Below are 21,018 nucleotides of genomic sequence, written 5' to 3'. Positions count from 1 at the left end.
TCTGAGGTTTTCTAAAATGTTGGAAACCCCACACCTTCCCTGGTTGTAAGAAAGGGAACATGTTCTGCATGTTCTGTAACTGATGATAATGCATTCGCACCCACTCAAGGAAAGAGGCAAACACTCAACATTTTGATTTCTATATCTCTTTTCCACTTGTCACTCCATAATTGTGTCCATTTCTGTGCCTATAACTAAGAGAAATACTAACTTTATCTCCTTCCTGGAGAGAAAAAGAGAATGTTTAAAGAAAAAGTCCTACATGAGAAAAGTGCGCAAGGTAGAAAGACTGAAGGGAGAAGGGTAAAAAGTGACATTACTGGGCGGCTCTGGCAGCCAACACTCTCTGCTGGCTATGCAGGAATGTAACACACACACATACACAGGAAACAAAGTATAAACATTGGTGTGTGTGTGTGGTCAGTTTTAAGCTAAGGCACATAAAGTTATGTGCATGCAAAGGGAGGAGACACAGAAAAGGAGGTTTGTGCACGTTGCATCCAGTAGTGTTATTTATACACACATATACAGAGATGAATGCCGTACACAAACACACAATACCGTGGGCACAGAAAGTGTGTCGCCTTGGCATTTCCTGGCTTTCAAAGACATCCGTGCCCACAGTTGCTGCATGGTCCCATTTTTAAGCCATTTAGTATGTTTGATTTAGGTTACTCCTGACAAATAAAGGCAGCCAGTCTTTCTGAGAAACCGCAGAAAGTAGGGTCACAAAATGGCTCCTCGGGGATAAAACTTTTCTCATCTGCTCATTTCCTTCCTTCCATTCAGACAAAGCCGTATTTTGTTGCTTCTGATGTTCGATTACACGCTTTTCCTTTTGTTTTATGTTCTGAGAAAACGCCTCCAGTGTTCCCTTAATGTGTTTAGTGTCAGTGACAACCATGGCAAGTCTGAGTCTGAGTGTTACATATAGATAGATTATATAGCATGTTTCAAACAAGGACAGCATTCAAAGGACTTTAGATGAGATGTACATTTTGAACAATATTTAAAACAAATTATTAATAACAAAGAAATTGAGGGTGGTCGGATTAAGCATATGTTAAAATGACAGAGTTATTTAAATATGACGATGACTCGTGATTGGCTAAAGGCTTAAATGACAAATTGTCACAACATCATATATTCAAAAACCAACTTTACATCCATGGCGCAGTCTTTTAGTTGAGTCGTTCAGCATTGTGTCATTTCAACCAAAGGAAGTATTTCATTAGCCTTTATCATCAGGTGTAAAGGGGAGAAGACGCACTTGCTGTTCCTTCATGTTGTCAGTAGGGGCGCCTGCTCTGCTCTGAGACGTCTGACTTCACATGTCTTTGCACTGAGATCATATGTCATTTGAGGGGACTTTAGTCATCTAGGTGTGGATTGCTCTCTCGGAGAAGGAAGGAGAAATTTTTGTTTTCTCAGATTTTCTCAGATTTTTGTCCCACTTGTTTGCATATTTACGGTTATGAAGGCCATGTTAAGTTCACGACGATAAATCATCATCATCTTTTACGTTGAAAGCTGTCATCAGGAGGGATTTTAAAAAACCCTGATGTTACCCTGCAATCAACAAGTAAATAACTGAGACGTTATAAATGTAGGGATTTGCTTGTTGAAATGCTGCTACTGATGATGATCTTGTGGTATCATTGGTTTCTTTAAAATTACATATTGAGGTGCAGAGGATTTGCGTTTCCAAACCGGGCGTAGCGTGAGCGACATTGGGATGATACTATTCAAGCCCTGCTGGGGGTTAACTGAAGCCGATTAAACAAACAAGATAATAACTGTATAATGGGCAACCTCTGACTGAAAAAGCAGTGTATCAGTAACAGATATCGTGTTTAACAAGTGGGTTGGGTGCTTGTGTGTGTGCATATTTAATCACTCTAGATTGTATCAGCTTTTCGAGTACCGTAATTGCTTTACTGGAATTTTAGGTCATTTTTTCTGCATGACAAATGAAATCATGACTGTTCAGAAATGCAAGACTTACATTAGAAACCTAAGCAAAGAAAGGCACTAATTTTTTCCCCACTACTTTCACATCTTTTCTTTATCTCCATCCTCCTTGGCATAGATAATTATGGAGAAACATTCTACCACTTCTTGAGATAATTGGTTTTTTTGTCTTTGCTGGAGAGTTATCTTGCTTCACCTATCTGTTTTTAATACTCCAGAGCTATTATAATCATTGAACATTGGGTTTAGGTCAGTTCAGTTAATCTTTTTTCCATCTTGCGAGGTGCTGCGAGTGTCCTTAGGCTCATTGTCATGTTGGATCTTTTGCCAGGCTACTGGTCAGTGTTCTTGTACATCCTCAGGTATTCACAGTGCCATTTACAGATGTAAAAAAGTGTCAGGGCCACTCCCAGTTTTCATCATTATTTTTTTCTCGTGTTCTTTAGGCAGTTTTTTCTCTCTCTTAAACGCCATCCTTAAAAGTTAATATCATGCAGCGTCAATGTCACAGAAACTCTGATATTCAATGATAAGCCCAGTGCCAAGTCTGAAACACGTGCCCATGTCTTGTAAAGACTTAGGTGTGCAAACCATGTCTGTGACATCACTTTAAAATAGAATAGAAAAGAATAGGATAGAATTCAACTTTATTGTCATTGCACATGTCACAAGTACAAGGTAACGAAATGCAGTTGGCATATTGACCAAGGCAGACGCCCTTAGTGAATCTCTGGCTTGTTCTGTACTCCAGCTACTGCTGCAACTGATTTTTAGATTGTCTGGCCAAGGGACCAGTGAGCACTCACAAAAATTGCCACTCCTCCTACAGGATTGGTCAGAATTCAATCACACCTACACACAATGATCATGGGTCTGAAATGAAACTTTGCTCAAGGTCAAGCTCGTATGTGTTGTTTTATGGGCAGTAACCTGTGAAATGTGAAGTGGATGAGCTGCGATATCACTGATATTCTGGTTAGTTGGTCCTCGTGTTTCCCTTTTCATCTTTAAAGTCTCGCACTGGGATTTTTTCCAGTATCATAGGATCCCCATAGGTCATAAATTGAGAAAGTTCAGGTCATTCTCTAACTGCCTTTATGCATTAAAGCAAATTGTCAGCCATTCATGTGTATAGTTTTCTTTCATTTATTAAATAGTTTGTGCACAGGGTCAGTGACCACAGGTCTGTTTGATTTTACTGCATTACGTTTCTACACTGGGGCCTGGATTCTGAGTAATGTTATTTAAGGAAACACTCTGTTCCAGCTTAGACGTGATGCAGATATTGAGAGGTGATGCAGTTTGGAATCTTTAATTCAATCATTGTGGGTTTCTACCCTCTAAATCAAAGTCTGAGCAGAGAACCATTTAAGAAGTCCCGCTTGAATGTGATAGAAGAACCAAGAGAATGATTGGCATTGTTACCATAGACTGGAGCAGAATTCTCTGCTTGTTCCCTCCTCCGCATTTTTCCTGCAGTGTCTCAATTGTAAATTACACGGCAACTGATGAATAGAAAATGCCAAAGTGGTTAACCAGCATTTTTCACATTGGTGACCTACATACCGTTGGCTTTTATAGTGACCCACCTGTCTGAGCACACGTCTCCAGGCCTGGGATTAACTCTGCGCACCCCACCTGTGAGGAAGGGAGAAAAGCCAGGAAAAAAAGGTTTTAAATGAAAAAGGTGACATATGTCATAACAGCCAGTCTTATTCAAATGTAATTTTTAAACCAACAGAAATAAACCAAACCTGGGTAGGAAGACCAAACGAACTCTAAGATGTAAAATATGACGTTGTGGTATAAAATAGCGGTAAGAGATGTAAGGGTTATTCAGCTGGTTTGAAATGAAACTGAGGCATACATAAACTGTATTAGAAGACATTCTTACTGGTCATTCCCAGGGAAGCTGCTCTGTTAGTGCCTCTGAACACAGGACCACACCCTGCTGCACTGCGACTATGAATCATACACATAAAAAAATTTCCCCAAATACAAATGATCATGCAGCAGAAGGATAAATGTCCAAGTTGAAAGAGTTTTCTTTGAATATGGCAAAGTGTATATTCACTAACAGTCTTTTTATTTCTAAAATTTCAGTTTGTGTGTGTGTCTGTGTGTGTGTGAGAAACTGTGTTTGCTTTAAATCTGTCTCACTGCAAAATACAAAAACCAGTAACTAATTTGTGAGTGACTTTCAGCCCCCTACTGTTTTTGCATGTTGTCTGGCAGAGGAAATCACTGGTATGTGACCCTAAGTGGAAAGGATGCAGGTGCTTGAGCACCTACTAGGACTGTTGTGTTTTGTGTGCATGTGTGTGTGTGTGTGTGTGTGTGTGTGTGTGTGTGTGTGTGTGTGTGTGTGTGCGCGCGCGTTTTTAATGTTTGCGTGTCTGCTTTCTTCACAGGAGATGGCGATACGGGCGCTGAAGCAGACGGGCAGCAGGAACATTGAAGCAGCTTTAGAGTACATCAGCAAGATGAGTTACCTCGACCCTCGGAATGAGCTCATCGTTCGTGTCATCAAGCAAACTTCCCCAGGTATGAATACAGCCTCATGTGAGCAAATTGACTTGGCTAGTAGATTTTAGTTTCTCTTCACTACATGTATTTAAACGATAACAAAAAGTTCCTCCTGCACCTTCTAGGAAAAGCTGGCATGCCAAATTCAATGGACCACCGGCCTGCATTGGAGGCTTCAGGTGAAGCAGGTGCCATGCCTCCGTATCATCAACTGGGGAATTCTATGTATGACGGAGCAAAAGGTTATGGCCCTGAGGGTGAGATGCCCAGACCATATATGAATGCTCCACCTGTTATGAACTACATGATGCCCCCATCTGGTGCAGCACAGGTCACTGGAATGGGAAACCCATTGGGTCGGCCTCCCAGTATGGGTACCTATCCATCTGTTATGGCCACCCAGAGCAACCCAGGCAACACTATGTACCCCCCAGGGGCACAGCAGAAGGGCTACCCTGGCAGTATGGAGCAACATGGGCCTATGATGAGCTACAATGTCCCTGGCCAGCCTTTACAGCTCCAGCCACAACCACCAGGTGGCCCTGTCCCAGGCCCACACTATGACTACAGCCATGCCAGGACACACATGATGGAGTCTGCAGGCTATGGAGTCAAGAGGACCCCTTCCTTCCAAAACAAGATGCCACCGCCCCCCATGTCACCCACAGATAATTATGTCAATATGCAAGGGAAAGGAGGCATGGGTCAGAATGGGCCAGCGGGAGGAGGTGGAGGATATCCTGCTAACCTGTACCTCGCCCCTCACTCTCACCCTCGACAGGCCAGCCCCACCTCACACCAAGTCCACATGATGTCCCGTTCCCCAGGTGCTGTGGCCATGGTCCCTGACTTCTCAGATCTGCCCCAGGGCTTGATGACACCTTCTAGGGCCAGCCTCAACTTGGACCTCTATGAGCACCCCTGGGCAGGGCCGCCAGGTCCTGAAGGGGCCCCTCAGTCCAGACAGCCACAGCCCCAGGGCCCATTCAGAGGTGAAGTGCGTGTCCCCAGCAGAACTAACTCCTTTAACAGTCGCTCTGCAGGCCCAAATGCTGTCCGGCCTGGGATGGCTGCACCACCTGCTAATGGGAAACAGGAGCCTTCTTTGGGCCCCCCTAATACCATCACAGCTGTAACATCCCCACCCATCCAACAGCCTGTCAAGAGTATCCGTGTAATGAGGCCAGAACCTAAGACAGCTGTGGGACCATGTCACCCTGGCTGGATGACTGCTCAGGCCCAGGATGCATCAGAGCCTCTGCCCTACATGCCAGAAGAAACATACCCGCTCGAGCCTGCTCAGGAGCCACGCTGTCCACCACCACCCTACCCCAAAAACCTCCTAATGTCTGGGACGGCGGGTGAGACAGGGGCCCTGGAAGGAGCTGCAGGTGTGTGTGGAGCTCAGGACCTCAACAACCCTGCTGCAAGAAGTACTCACAGTGGCAGCGGAGGGAGTGGAAAGGCTGAGGAGAGCCAGCCAGTGAAAGAGAAGACAAAGATGGGGAAGGGAGAAAAAACAGTGAAAGACAAGAAGCAGATCCAGACATCCCCTGTTCCCGTGAGGAAAAATGGACAAGATGAGGAAAAGAGGGAGTCACGTATCAAAAGCTACTCACCTTTTGCCTTCAAGTTCTACATGGAGCAGCACATAGAGAATGTGATGAAGACCTACCACCAGAAACTCAACCGCAGGCTTCAGCTGGAACAGGAGATGTCCAAGGTAAGACAAGATGAACATTTTTCATCCTGCACTGCATTAGATAAGTAAAATGCAGAATGTATATAATAGAAGCAAATGATTTACTGTGAAGATTAGGCTGTCTTGAACAATCTCTGAGTATTTACAAATTCATTTCAAAGTATATTTAAAGAAACCTAAGCTGATGATAAAAAAAATCATAAAAAATCCCATCAGTGTGGTTTGGGAAATGCTCAGGATTCAAGATTGAAGAACATTTTTAATGCCTAAAAAATGACCTGTAAAGCCTTCAGGTTTTTAGGTGAGAACTATGATGGGCACAGAGAAGTGACGTACAAGAGCTTGTCATGCCAACAATTCTCCCTCAAGACTTTGCTGTAGACAGTAAGATCTTTGTCTCGAAATGACTTCACATTTGTGTTTGATGTGTTTGTCCTGAATCAGAACTTTGGCCTCTGCATTTAAAATGTATTTATTTTTTTTGCTGTGACCTAAAGACATGCTTAGAATAGAAAAAAACACCACAGTCAGACCCAGACAGTTAAGTCATGTAATGAGTTAAACAAGCAGTAAAGGTCAAGTCACTGAATTCAGCTCAAGCCTCATTCCTTGGTCATTATTAGTCAGTGTTGAAAAATGATCTCATCCTTAAACTATTTCTAAGGCTGCTTTTGAAGAGGTTGCATAGCCGTTATGTCCTCCCTTTACTGATCCTCTTCAACCTCTCTTCTTCTTCCTGTCCAGGCCGGCCTTTCCGAAGCAGAGCAAGAACAAATGAGGAAGATGCTGTACCAGAAAGAGTCCAACTATAACAGGCTACGCCGTGCCAAAATGGACAAGTCCATGTTTGTCAAAATCAAGACGCTGGGCATAGGTGCTTTTGGCGAAGTATGTCTTACACGTAAAGTCGACACTGGTGCACTTTATGCCATGAAAACACTGCGCAAGAAAGATGTCCTTAATCGTAACCAGGTGAGTTTATGCATTTTTATTGCTTTACTACACTCCTTTTGCCTTTTGAGTTCTGGCCTGTGCATTTTCACCAGGTGTATAAAAGTATTCACACATTTTTTTCTATGTTTGTAGAACAGCGCTTCAACACATTTGTGTCTTTGTGGACACTACTGATTGTGATAAGATGTTATGCAACAGGCTAAATCAGGATTATCGTTACGCAGGTGGCTCACGTGAAGGCAGAGCGCGATATCCTGGCGGAAGCGGACAACGAGTGGGTGGTGCGTCTCTACTACTCCTTCCAAGACCGTGACAGCCTCTACTTCGTCATGGACTACATCCCCGGCGGAGACATGATGAGCTTGCTCATCCGAATGGGGGTCTTCCCCGAACTTCTGGCACGCTTCTATGTGGCAGAGCTGACACTAGCCATCGAGAGCGTACACAAGATGGGCTTTATTCACCGCGACATCAAGCCAGACAACATCCTCATTGACCTGGATGGACATATCAAGCTGACAGATTTTGGTTTGTGCACAGGCTTCCGCTGGACACACAACTCCAAGTACTACCAGAAGGGTGAGACACTTTTATCTGAATATACAGACATACAAATACATGCTCCCTCAACTACGAAGACACCGTGTGTGGATTTAGTGTGTTGATGTTTGTGACATGCGCAAATACAGACATGCACACAATTTCCGTTGGACTCTTGTACAACTCATGCTTGGTGATTTCTAATAGAGAGAGTTCAGGTTTTGATTGTGTTTTCTCAAACATTGTGTTCAGGGGAAAATTAAATGAACATGTAGGTGCATTCAGACTTTACAGGTAGCAAATTTGAGCAGTTGCCAAGAGTACTGTCAGTTGTCCAGGTTGTTAAATTTGAATTTCACCAGGCAATGTGGTATTATATCCTTCTCTTTGTGGGGTTTTAAAACATCTGCTCTCACCTTCTGTCTTCAGGGAGCCACATTAGACAAGACAGCATGGAGCCCAGTGATTTCTGGGACGATGTATCCAACTGCCGGTGTGGCGACCGGCTGATGACCCTGGAGCAACGCGCCAACCGACAGCACCAACGCTGCTTGGCACACTCCCTGGTGGGGACGCCCAACTACATCGCCCCCGAGGTGCTCCTGCGCAAAGGTGTGTGAGAATAAAAAGCATAATTACTGCACAGTATCTGATGACTGACACACCTTTGATTGTACTGGATGTTGTGTTCTAAGAAAGCATTTAGACAGTTGACCTGATGTGCGTGTTGTGTGCAGGTTACACACAGCTGTGTGACTGGTGGAGTGTGGGAGTGATCCTGTTTGAGATGCTGGTGGGACAGCCGCCTTTCCTTGCCCCCACGCCCACTGAGACTCAGATTAAGGTCAGTGAAGAGGGAGGATGTCCCTGCTTTTATTTTGAATTTTAATTGGTGACCTAATGAGTCAGTGACTGGATCAGATCAGCTGCAGCAGACCAGGACAGTTAAACAGTGGCAGATTGCATTTGCTGTCCGTTAGACGTCAAATTAGGAGCTCTTCATTTCCTCCTTCTGTTCACTTTGCTTGACTCGGTAAGAGCAATTAAATTCAATGGCACAAAAAAATGACACAAAGACAAGTGAATGAAAATGCAGCCTAAACCATGAGTAGGAAATTCTGTGAACAATAGAGAAGAAGAATGAGATAGCATGGAATTACAGTCAACTTAGGTGACAGCAGCTGGAATCCAATTAAAAGTACATCCAGTAAATGAGCAGTCATTGAGTCTATTGCAGTACGGCCCACTGTATATTTACAGCTGCACAGATGTTTTTGGAAACACAATAATCTGGCTGTAAACAATTTCACTATGAGGTTTATGCTATAGCTTTTCGTGAGGTTCATCTGTTTTTCCACAATCTTATATACCTTTGATTGTATTGTGGAAAAACACAATACAACGTGTTGTGTTTTTCTCAGCTACTGTTCTCAGCTCCAGAACAGTAGCTGAGTGGACCTTGTAGAGACGTTGTCTTACTCAGATCCTGTTGTCAGTGTAGATATTGACTTTAAAGCTGAAGTCAAAACTGTTGCATTGAATTTCTCCAATTATTAAGTATGTATACAAGAGCTGGGTCATATTTTACTGTTGATTTAACTTCATGCATTGTCTCGCGGCTCTGCAGGTCATTAACTGGGAGAGCACTCTGCAGGTGCCCGCCCAGGTCAAACTGAGCCCAGAGGCTGTCGATATCATCGGTCGCCTGTGTTGCTCTGCAGAGGATCGCCTGGGTGCCAATGGCGCTGGTGAGATCAAGGCTCACCCCTTCTTCTCCCAGGTGGATTTCTCTAGCAATCTGCGGCAGCAGCCGGCCCCCTACCGGCCCAAGATCGCCCACCCAATGGACACATCCAACTTTGACCCAGTGGAGGAGGAGGGTGGTCCCGGTGCATGGAGTGACAGCGGGGACAGCACCCGGGCTTTGGATGCTCTCTGCTCCCCTCATGGGAAGCACCCAGAGCACGCCTTCTATGAGTTTACCTTCCGCAGGTTCTTTGACGATAACGGCTGCCCCTTCCGCTACCCTAAACCGCTCGAGACAAGCGAGGTGTCGCTAAGCATACCTGGAGCCATCGGAATGGGCCCAGACGAGGAGGAGGAACAAGAAGAGGAGGACGAGGATGAGGAAGATGAAGAGGAAGAAGGAGAGCAGGAGGAGGGGTGTGAGCCCGTGTATGTGTAGAGCTGCATGCTGACAGTCTTCCTGAGTGGCTCGTGTCTCTTACCTGCCCTTGTCATTCAGCTCATGACCCTCCCACCTATCACTTCTCTTCTCATGTATATGTAGAGGTGTGCATGTGTCTCTGTGATTGTTGAACTGCAAGAACAGGGTAGATGAACACTGCCCCCTTGTGGAATGCATATATACAAAACATCCCCCTCATCTGGGACCAAGAAACGGCAGGTGTGAGCACCCACATCGAGGGTGAAGCGTAGGTGGTCAGGAGAGCAGGACTCAGACACTGTACTGGTCGAAAGGAGATTCTGGTTCTTCCAGGAGCCTCTTGTCCCATTCCTTCCACCTTTGGTCTTACGGACAATTAAAACACCTCCACAGTGACCTTCAGACACAGGATCTACTTCCTGTTCTAACTGAGCTGCTTTACACTCAAATATTTGACACAGCAATGTGAAGAGTGGAACCAGTTTACTTGTTGATTGCGCCTGTTTTCACAGCTGCTGCAAAATAAGCTACAAAGACACGCACACACAGCTCAGTAGTGTAGGGATGTTGGATTTCAGGTTGATTTCAGTGTCTATATTGAGGTTTCAAGAGGTTGGCTCACACTAGGTGGACAAAGAAATTCTTCCAGAGTCCTTTGACACACACTCAGCCACAAAAAAAAGAGTTTCATTCTTGTGGTGTGAGAGAAAAATGTGTCCTTTTTTTTTTTTTTTTGCAGCAGTTTTCAGAATCTTATATATCCACACCTGCCTCATTTTGTGCCAACTTCAGCTCAGTGTAATGTTTTGGAGCCTGATGCTTTTTAACTCAGTTTTCTGTTAGAAATATTCTTGTGTTGTTAAAATGCTTCCAATCACAGAGTTTCTGTCCTAACTTGGCTCTAAATTGGGCTCTAAAAGTCAAGCCAGGTTTAGTTTGCAGTAAATTCTTCTCTTGAGTTAGATCAGATGAAAGAAGCTCTTGTATTGAAATTATACTATCTGTTTACTGTGGGGCAGGTTGCTAGCACTTCACATATTTTCTCAGTCTTCAAGAGAATTAAGAGAACCCCCCTAATCTATACAGGATCCGTTGGGTCAGATTAGGCTTAGTTAGTTGGGTTGGACTGAGAATCAAAGCTCCAAATACACACACATATTCACCAAGATGCACACTTGTACAGCTATTTAGCAAAGATCAGTCTGACAGTTGTAACTTTGTAAATTGTAACTTAACCAATCTCCTGTGATCTGGAGGATATCATGAAAGAAAAACAACAAAACAAAGCAACATGTCCTTACAACAGCCAAACATGTGATAGTATGACTATGTGCAATACAAAAAAACATTATATATAGTTTTCTAAACACTTACTATCCTTTTAAAAATTTAGTTCTGAAATGTACAAATATATTGGTTTATATAAATATATATATATATATATATATTCTCTTTTCAGTTACATCATGCTGCTTATTATTGTGTTTAATATTATTTACATTATTATTATAATTGTTATTACATGTTTTTTTTTTTTGTGGTTGTGGTGAAAGAAGTGTCGACTTAAGTGTGTCTGGGGTTTGAAAGTAACGAGCTGAGTGCCTTTCTAACTGAATATCAGAGTGCGTGACGCCACTCGACGACGAGCGTGGGGGTGTGGATGATTCGAAGGTAGGCTCTTCTCCTGCTGCAGCCAGGCTGGCCCTGAGTGTAGAGGAGAGGAGTCAGAAGTGTTTCTGTTTCAGAGAGAGAGATGGAATCGAGTTAGGAGATGAAGAGCAGGGAGGAAAGTTGGCTTCGGGAAATTCAGAGGAAAAAAAGAATATGAATATGAATAGCTTTCTCTATTTACAACTTCAACAAAGAGTTAGTGTTTTGGTACACGTTCTTTTATTTATCCAAAATGACCACAAGTTCAAGTGTTTGTGTGTATAACTCTGTACTTTTTACTACAGACCAGTGCCATGTTGTGTGTTGGACTGCTGCTCATCAGATGACGCTAACATCCAGTACATTCTTGCTTACAGACAATCAGCCAGCAATTCTGCCGAATTGAACTGTTTGGTAAATTAATCCCAAACTTTCCAGGAGTATTCTAAATTTCTCTCGATGACTGGGGACGCTGAAGAGGTCACAGCTTTCGAGCGATTCTGTGTGGATAAGATTTGTTACAGTTGATTTTTGTTGTTTTGCATTTTTTCCCTGTAAACGTGCCTTAACTAACACGAGCAACACAATGTTAAACGACTGCCTTCTTACTTTGGTCATAATTTTCAGAGACTTCTTATACCTGTTGTTATTCTTGATTGGGGGAAGGCAACAGAGCGTGCTCTATTTCACATCAGCGCTTGCTGTGCTTACACACGACAGTCACTCTTTAATTTAGAATGAGCAGATCAGATTTTCAACTAAAAGTCAACAATCAACAGTGCAATATTACTGCAATATTATTAAAAAATTTTTAAAAATAGCAGTAATGCTGTTTTGCTAATCTAGAGCTTTGTTTATTGTAGATTTTATTTATTAATTTTTTTTAATGAATCAAATTTTAAATTGGAGTGCACGGATGGGTCAAGACCGTCTTTAACCATGATTTAAAAAAAACATACAAAGATGACAATTACAAAGTTATTTACAACATGATCATACGCACAGTTTTGACATGTTAAGAATATTACAGTAATGGTCAATACACAGCATTCAGATAGCTTTTTTTCAGTTATTATTTTTTTGCAACTTTTTTAGTTGCTATGCATTGTTTTAGGAAAGGGAAACAGGGTTTTCACCACTGTACAGTGTTACATCTCAGGTGTTGTTTAAACTTCGGAAGCTGCTCCTTGGTTGTTGTTTTTTTTTGTTTTTCTTTCTCCAGACCGAAGTGGATAGTTCAAAGTTCAAATTTCACATCAGATTTCAAAACATAGTTTAGCTATTTGTTATGACTGTGTCCAGTGGTGGTTTAAGGTAGAGTAGCAGCATTGTGTGTGTAAACACAGCCAAAGTTTTGTCTGCGAGCTGATAAAATGGGATCCATCACAGATGATGTGGTGATGCATCGCCTCACTGCTCTGTTGCTGTTTCCCCATTCATTTTGTTCTCTCTCAGCTGGTCCAGACATCTAACACTTCTCTAAATATCATTGACTGGATTGCCAATCCACACTGACCAGGATGAACTGCTCCTTTAACAAAAAAGATAAAACAAAACAAAAAAAGCTTTATAATTACAGCCATGGCTCTCTGCTGAGTGTGTGAGTGCCACAAAGTGTGTGAGGTGTTTCTTGGATATGTTTTGTTTTTAAGGTTTGAGAGTAGTGACTGACAATCTTTGACTGACTTTATGTCCTCTGTTCTGATTTCTTCTCAAGACTTACTCATGTATCCTTTACATTTTGTGTTTTTACTCTACAAAGTCTTTGCTTGTCTTTAATGTGTGATAAAATTCTGTTACTCTTGAATTTATATTTATACAGATATACATATTTTTTTGTATCTTTTCTCCTTTTTTCCCCTCCCCCGAGTTCCCCTGTGCTAATGTTAAAACATGTCTACACAGTATTATAGATGATGTAATTTGGACAGCTCTCTCTTTTTTTACATTTATGTATGAACTGAGAATTTGTAAATTCTTTCACTGTCCTTGTGTGTAAAATATATGTATAAATTAAATTAACCAGCTTGGATTCTCGTGAATTACTTTATAAAAGGAACATGACACAGAAGTTCCATACTGATTACAGTTTGTTGTTACAAAGAACAGGAGTATTTAGCTTCATGGCCACATATGGGCGAATTTGATCTCAAGAAATATGACAGAAATGCAACCGTTATTGCAATAGTAAAGAACAAAAAACTTATTAGTAACTTATAAGTATACGTGTGTACGTTTAAACAAATGTTGATTTAAATTTAAAAAAAAAATAATCCAAGAATAACATTCATTTTCAGGTCGATTGTGGATGTATCTACTTCTAATCCATTCCCAACAACAACAACACCAATAATAATGATGATGATGATAATAACTGAATATGTTGCTGGCTGCACGAGCCGTCACACTGGCAACCACAAACTTGTTGTGGTTACACAACCCGCCGTGTGCACGCGACGGGTAACCAGCGCAGTAATCCCACAATGCAGAGCGCATGGCGCGTCATTGGAGAGGGACGACGATGATGGCGGCGGTCGGTGCACCAGAAGTGATCACACAGCTGGAAAGCGCTGCCAAAGTTTTAATGGTGAGACATTCACTGCCGGTCTGCGGCCCTGGGAAGGACGGTGAACGTATCTTAACTCAGTCTTGGGTGGAGTTAGGCGGTTGGGGGCTCCGGCGGGGGTCATTTTGGTCCCGGTTGTTGTTGTTTAATGTGTTCAGTTTTTACCGGAGAATGTGAGCGATGCGTGGCGCAGCGCCTGGGTTGTCTCCATCCCGCAGAGAGAAAAAAATAATCCGCTCTTTCTCCAAACATTTCTCCCGCTGTTCCCTGTCGTTCCTATCACACGGCACCATCACCTTAAAATATTTCTCCGTGTTTGGACGCTTTCCAATGTGGCTCAGTTTTCCACAAACTTCAGCGGTTCGTGTCGGTGCCCTTTCAGCCGTTACATCAAGTTTTTTTTGTACTCTGAGCATCTCGGTGCGGTGTACTCGATATCACTGTTGCTAGCTTATCCCGTGCTTCCTCCAACACTCGCTCGCATCAAGTGTTTGACCCTCTGCCCTCCTCTCGTAACAGCTCCCGTTGCTACAAATTAGGCTGAATACTTCAGCTAAGAGCAAGTGGCTAACCATGTGCATGTCATGAGTCTGAGTGCTAGCTGCAGTCTGCTCGTACTTTCTGCCATCTTGTTAGGGTTTAAAACTAAAATCACCCTTTCTGATGTCATGCACAGTTAGGAGAACAATGTGTTCTAGCAAACGCACAAGTCCTAAATGTTCATATTTCAGTCAGCAGCAGGTGTCTTCGTGATGTCTGCTTATCAAGCTCCTCTTGTTTTATGGATTCATGTACGTACACACACACACACACACACACACACACACACACACACACACACGGGTCACTTGGCTAAGTACACGTTGCTAGTACCGAGTTGGACTCTCGTTATGCCTTAAGAACTTTTAATTATTCATGGAAAACATTCAGCAAGGTGCTGGAATAATTTCCTTTGGTAAATGTTGATACAAGGAACAGATCCATGCTTTCAAATTCTGACCGTACCATCCGAATGTCACAGCAGACTTTTGTTTTCCAATTCTGCTGCTGCTGCTGCTGTAGTCCATCTCCTTCAGGGTTTGGTGTGATGTGCATTCAGAGACCTCATTATGAGTTATTGTGACTCTGCTCGACTTCCCTACTCTGACCTCTGACAACAACAAGGCATTTTCATCCAGAGAACTGGGGCTCACTGGATGTTTTGTCTTTTCCGGAGCATTCTCTGTGAAACCTAGAGATGGCTGTGTGGGGAAAATGGCAGTAAATCAGCAGTTTCTGAAATACTCAGACCGGCCTGTCTGGCGCCAACAACCATATAACATTCAAAGTAATTTAAATCACCTTTTTTCCCGTCTGATGCATTGTTTCAACTTTAGCAGGTCCTGTTGACCATGGCCTAAGTGCAGTGAGTTGCTGCCAAGTTGTTGGCTGATTAGATATTCAGTTTTCCCTAATAAAGTGACTGTCTATATCAACACAGTGTGTGACCGTATGTTAACATTATGCTTATCAGGTAAATTTTTTTGGGACTAGTGCACTCTAGAATAGGAGTGTTATACATGCAGCCAGGGGAACCAGCCCACCGAGTGATCCATGTAGGTCCAAGGATGGCTTTTCTAAATGTGTGCAATGATGCAGCAGTATCTTTGGTTTTTCATTTAAATACAATACTACACCTTGTGAGGTGATGGTAACATTACTACGCAGTGAAACTCAAAAGTAAAATGTTTTGACCCAAAGAATAAAATTCTATTAAGATCCTAGAAAATAATTTTGTTTTGTTTTTAGTTACAAAAGCTGAATATGAAGGTTTTGCCCTTTATAAAAGACATAGCATTTTTTAAAATGAATGGCAAGTCTAACACTCTTATCCTAGAAAGCAGAGCCCAGCTGATACTGGGTTTTGTTTTTTTGTCTAAATGTCAGGAGTGCGACCACACCTCATACTTTTCCGGTTCTATGACTAAATGCCTACATAATGTTTCTTGTCATTTTTGTGCCTCTCATTGATTCAGGCCTAAAATCAAAGCTTATTTCTCTTCTCTTTTAAAGATGTGTTGTTAGACTAATTGTGGATGTTGTCCCTGCACAAATTTGTTAGCAACTTCCGAGTTGGTTTGAATCCCCCAGTTGGCCGGGGTTTTCTGTGTGGAGACTGGGTATTCCGGCTTCATCACACAGGTCAAAGACATTCATGCGTGCATGATAGCATAACTGGTGATTCTAAATTGTCTATAGGTGGAAATGTGGGCGTGAATGATCGCCTGTCTCTCTGCGGTAGACTGGCGACCTGTTTAGGGTGTACCGTGCCTTTCACCCTATAGCAGTTGAGATATGCTTAACATGAAGACACAGCTTGACCCCACAACAGTGGTTGTCTGTGATACTACTCTGCTACATATGCTGCTGAGAATATAAACAGTACATTTCTAACATAGTATGATCTTGATTCTTATTGCTCTGCGTTTTATTTACTGCGTGTCATTGTGGCAGCTTTATCTGTTTTACATTTATGTTTTACTATCAAGGGAGATGATAGATTGTATTATATTTTAGTGCATTGTCTGCCATCTGACCATGGTAGTTTATGTGGCTTAAAAAATGAAGTCTGTGTATGTGTACGCGTGTCTGCGCTCTCAGATAAAAAGGCCTTTCTTTCCTCTGCTGCCTTTCGCCGCAGAGCTGCTTTTACTGCAATTAGGTCTGGAATGTGACTTTCCTGCTGAGCTGTATCATGGCGAGCGTGCTCAATAGAAATTTCTGTGTTGCACTATCTCACTTTTATTTCTGTGTATTTGGAGTTAGTTAGATTTTTCATTCTTATGAAGCTTTCTGTCGTTATTTTGTGTGCTTCTGTAAGGTAAAAAAAAACAGTATTTGCTGCCAAGTTTTACGATAGTATTGATTTTTATAACGAGACATTTCCTCTGTACACTGTACATACTGTACTGTGTACTGTCTCCAATCTTAGTGATGCTTTCTGTCCTCGGGGCATTGCCATTGAGCTGAGTGAGTGGCTGCCAGTCAGGGCTCATCTTTCAGTTCTAATAGCACAGAAGCTGTTAGATGGTGGAATGGATTGACTGATTGATTACATTTAATAACAAAGAGAGAAACAAAAAAACACGACTCAATCCATTTGTGTAGTGTCCTGTCAAATATCTCAAATGTTTGCTATTAGCCATGTAAGTTCATACAGACTAGGATTTATTGATTTTAATATGAAAGTAAAATTAAAATTGGATAAAACAACACTTCACAAATACAAACAATAACATCAGGTAGAATACAGATAATCATTCTACCATATTCCCTTTAAAATGTTTATTTCTATTGCATATCTTAGTAGTTTAAAACAATTTGTTTGCCTTTTATTTTCCTGGGCAACAAAACTGTACTTAAGACTTACTTATGCAAGTCTGTCTCTGAAATATTACTACTACTACACCCTATTCTGTTGTTTTCTAAGTGATGCAGCTGTCGCCTGTTTACAGCAGGTACTAAACAGCAACCAGGCAACTCACGGGGAACTCGTAAAACAATCCCAGACAAATTACACTGGCTCCCCATTCATTACATAATAAGATTTTATTGATTGCTTTTAAATAACTACATGGGGCGTCTCTCATTTGTATGGCAGAGCTCTTAACCCTTTAATCCTCAGTTTAAAAAAGGTTTTAGAAACCTCCCATACAGACCAGCTTTATTAGAACTAGTGTTGCAAATTTGCAAACCTGGTTTGAAAGCTGATGTAGAAGTAAATATACTTTTTATCAGCACTGTGCTAACAAGTTAAGCCATTCGAAAATTGCCATCTTCTGTTAAAGCTTTGAAAGTGGTATTTAATTCAAAGTCATTCAGTGGAGAAGAGTTGATGTCCTGTTTAAAAGCTGTGTGTAAGTGGTTCGACCTCACTTGCAGAAAACTGACTTTGTTTTGTGTTTTACAGGCACCGCCGTCTATGGTCAGCACAGAGCAGAGACAGCATGCTGAACATGTATTCCTCTCCTTCAGGAAGTCCAAGTCCCCCTTTGCCATTTGCAAGCACATCTTGGGTAAGCATTGTATTTAATATTTTAACTTGCATATTGTTTTATAAATATGAGTTTATCTTATAAAGGCTACTCAGTGTCTTCTCCCCTTCATGTTTTTTTCCTGTCATAAACCTTCACCTGTGGTGTTTGTGGGTATGATCTAGACATTTTAGTGATGTGGTCTGTATGTGGAGTCTCATGTGTACAGAATATTATTATTGTTTGATCCGTGACTTATGTACTGTATGAAAACATGTGAGCTGTGCAGCTTTGAAAACAAAATATGAGTATTCATTGGCTTTTTGTAATGGTACAGAGTCCACTGTAAATTTCGTGGCAATAACAGGTTGAAAAAATTGTCTGTGTTGTCTCATGTTAAAAGAAATCCATACGTGTAACTGACTACCAGGTAGGGTTAAATGGTTACATAATTGCCTATAGAAAGTGTCTCTCACAAATATGAATGGAGAAAGTTCCCCATTGTGTGAGCAGCTGCATAGTTCGACAATTAAAATGTACACGTTAAAAAAAATCTCGTCCTGAATAGACGCTGGGATGGCATTGCGTTGAAAGCAAACCTGATTTTGTGGTTAAAGATGACTGTGTGGGCTCAGGATGATGTCGGACAGCACTGTTCACCGATGCATCAGTAACGCAAGTTACATTTTTCATGATATTGGTGGACCTTTATCTATTAACATCCTCCTGAGCTCAGTACAAGGGAGACTGGGCTAAAGATAAATTAAAAACTGAAATTTGAAACTTTCTGAAAATATTTGAGGCTAAAGAGGAGAAACTTGCATCTTGGTCACAGTCAGTCACATGGAAGCAACTTAGGCTACGTTCACACTGCAGGTCTTAATGCTCAATTCTGATTTTTTTTTATCAAATCTGATTTTTTTTGGCTGCTTGTTCACACTACAAATAAAATGTGACAGCAAACGCGCTCTAGTGTGAGCGCTCAAAGCGGCCGCAAAGAAGACGTCACACACAACGCGCTCTGTTCAGACCCAGACCAAACAGTATTGTTTGACTGATGGCCTTAATATAAAGACTTGTTTCGGACTTTATGTTTCTCAGTTTTGCTTTAAGTTATAAAGTTATTTTGTTACTTACATATGACCTAATAATTATCCTTATGGCTGTTTTAGAGGAGCGGTGCTTCAAAGGATAGTTGCAGATTTCTGTCAGAATCTGCAGATTATAGAGTACAAAGAAAATGTTCACGTTTCTCCATCGTTGTCTTCCCAACAGTTTCACTGACATCTACACTGGATGGCCAGGAAGCATTCACAATGTCTTCAATGTCATTATGTTAAATATTATTATTTAACCCATTATTTTCAACCTTTTTTTTCCCCCCACTATCTTTTTCACTTCTAATATTTCTCTTTTGTCCCGTTATTTTTTCCCTCTCCAGAGACCAGTAAGGTGGACTATGTGCTTTTCCAGGCAGCCACAGCCATCATGGAGGCTGTCGTGCGGGAGTGGATCCTGCTGGAAAAGACCAGCATTGAGTCACTCCGGGCATTCCTTCTCACCTACGTTTTGCAGAGACCCAAGTAAGAAACAATAATAAATGCATTACAAAACCTTTGTGGTTTACTATATTATTAAATATGTAGAGCTTTTACAGACCTCACTACAAAAATGCCAGTAGAACTTAATGTTTTGGATGCGGGAAAAATAAATCAGAATGCCTTCCTGTTCCTTCTAGTCTGCAGAAATATGTGCGTGAGCAGATCCTGCTAGCTGTGGCGGTCATCGTGAAGAGAGGCTCGCTGGACAAAAGCATCAACTGCAAAAGCATCTTACTCGAGGTCGGACAGCTCATCAGCAGCGGGAACCCTGCAGTGGTGAGAGAGACGCAGCTGAATAATACATGAGTAGCTCTCAGTGGCCTAAAGAGTACGTGTTGTTAGTTACAATGTACACAAAATCAATCATCAAATTCAAATCAAATTCAAATTTTATTTGTCACGTACACAGTCATACACAGTACGATATGTAGTGAAATGCTTGGACAACTGCTCGTGACCTAAAGAAAACAAAAAAAGGAAAAGGCTATGAATAAGATAGGAAATAAATATGAAAAATTAAAAAGGGTAAATTTAACTAGGAAGGAATAGAATATAAATTAAGGTTAAAAATGAAATAACTGTACAACACAAATTAGAATGAAGGGTAAATTTAACTGGGAAGAATAAGATAAAGATAAATATATAAATTAAAGTTGAAAATAAAATAACTGTACAACAAAATACACAATACACAATATAGAACTATATAAGAATGTATGAAGAAATCTAAATATAAATAAATATATACACAATAACAGCAGCTGTACAAGTATTAACCGGAAATGAAGAATATAGTGACCAGTGTTGTGCAAAACCAAAGTCCAGAAAGTCCAGTGTGTGTGTAAGAACTGTATGTGTGGGTCAGTACTGTGTGGTGGTGTGATTGAGAGACCGTATCGCCTGCGGGAAGAAGCTCCTCCTCAGTCTCTCTGTGTTGGTCTTCAGGGAGCGGAATCGCTTTCCTGACCTCAACAGAGAGAACAGTCTGTTGTTGGGATGGCTGAGGTCCTTCACGATCTTCCTGGCCTTGGTCCAGCACCGCCTGCTGTAGATTGAGTGCAGGTCAGGGAGCTCGGAGCGGATGGTGCGCTCAGCTGACCGCACAACCCTCTGTAGAGCTCGTCTGTCCTGCATGGTGCTGTTCCCGAACCAGGTTAAGATGTTTCCCGTCAGGATGCTCTCTATGGTGCACGAGTAAAAGTTCCTGAGAACCTTGGAGGGCAGTTGGAAGTCTCTCAAGCGTCTGAGGTGGTAGAGACGCTGTCGGGCCTTTTTCACCACGGTGTTGATGTGACAGGACCATGACAGGTCCTGCGTGATGTGAACTC

The 21,018-nt window shown here is 41.9% G+C and overlaps 2 protein-coding genes across 2 annotated transcripts in view; both read left to right on the top strand.

Annotated features, from left to right (window-relative positions):
• lats2 (large tumor suppressor kinase 2) overlaps window positions 1-13,532 on the top strand; it is a 32,087-nt gene extending 18,555 nt beyond the window's left edge. Inside the window, exons 3-9 of the mRNA XM_085375081.1 lie at window positions 4,383-4,515; window positions 4,623-6,220; window positions 6,944-7,171; window positions 7,378-7,732; window positions 8,123-8,305; window positions 8,431-8,537; window positions 9,321-13,532. Coding sequence (XP_085231207.1) covers window positions 4,383-4,515; window positions 4,623-6,220; window positions 6,944-7,171; window positions 7,378-7,732; window positions 8,123-8,305; window positions 8,431-8,537; window positions 9,321-9,878 — 3,162 coding nt within the window. The 3' untranslated portion in view covers window positions 9,879-13,532. The remainder of the gene's footprint in view (window positions 1-4,382; window positions 4,516-4,622; window positions 6,221-6,943; window positions 7,172-7,377; window positions 7,733-8,122; window positions 8,306-8,430; window positions 8,538-9,320) is intronic.
• Window positions 13,533-14,004: 472 nt separating this feature from the next.
• The window catches only part of xpo4 (exportin 4), a 59,541-nt gene continuing 52,527 nt past the window's right edge, over window positions 14,005-21,018 (top strand). Inside the window, exons 1-4 of the mRNA XM_085374251.1 lie at window positions 14,005-14,097; window positions 18,026-18,131; window positions 19,531-19,672; window positions 19,828-19,966. Of these exons, the coding sequence (XP_085230377.1) occupies window positions 14,005-14,097; window positions 18,026-18,131; window positions 19,531-19,672; window positions 19,828-19,966 (480 nt within the window). The remainder of the gene's footprint in view (window positions 14,098-18,025; window positions 18,132-19,530; window positions 19,673-19,827; window positions 19,967-21,018) is intronic.

The sequence above is a fragment of the Diplotaxodon limnothrissa genome, linkage group LG16 (assembly GCF_057381915.1).
Source record: "Diplotaxodon limnothrissa isolate DT_005_m linkage group LG16, D_limnothrissa_male_GT1.1, whole genome shotgun sequence".
NCBI lineage: Eukaryota > Metazoa > Chordata > Actinopteri > Cichliformes > Cichlidae > Diplotaxodon > Diplotaxodon limnothrissa.
The sequence above is the reverse complement of the archived record's forward strand: the minus strand, read 5'-3'. Positions and strand labels throughout refer to the sequence as shown.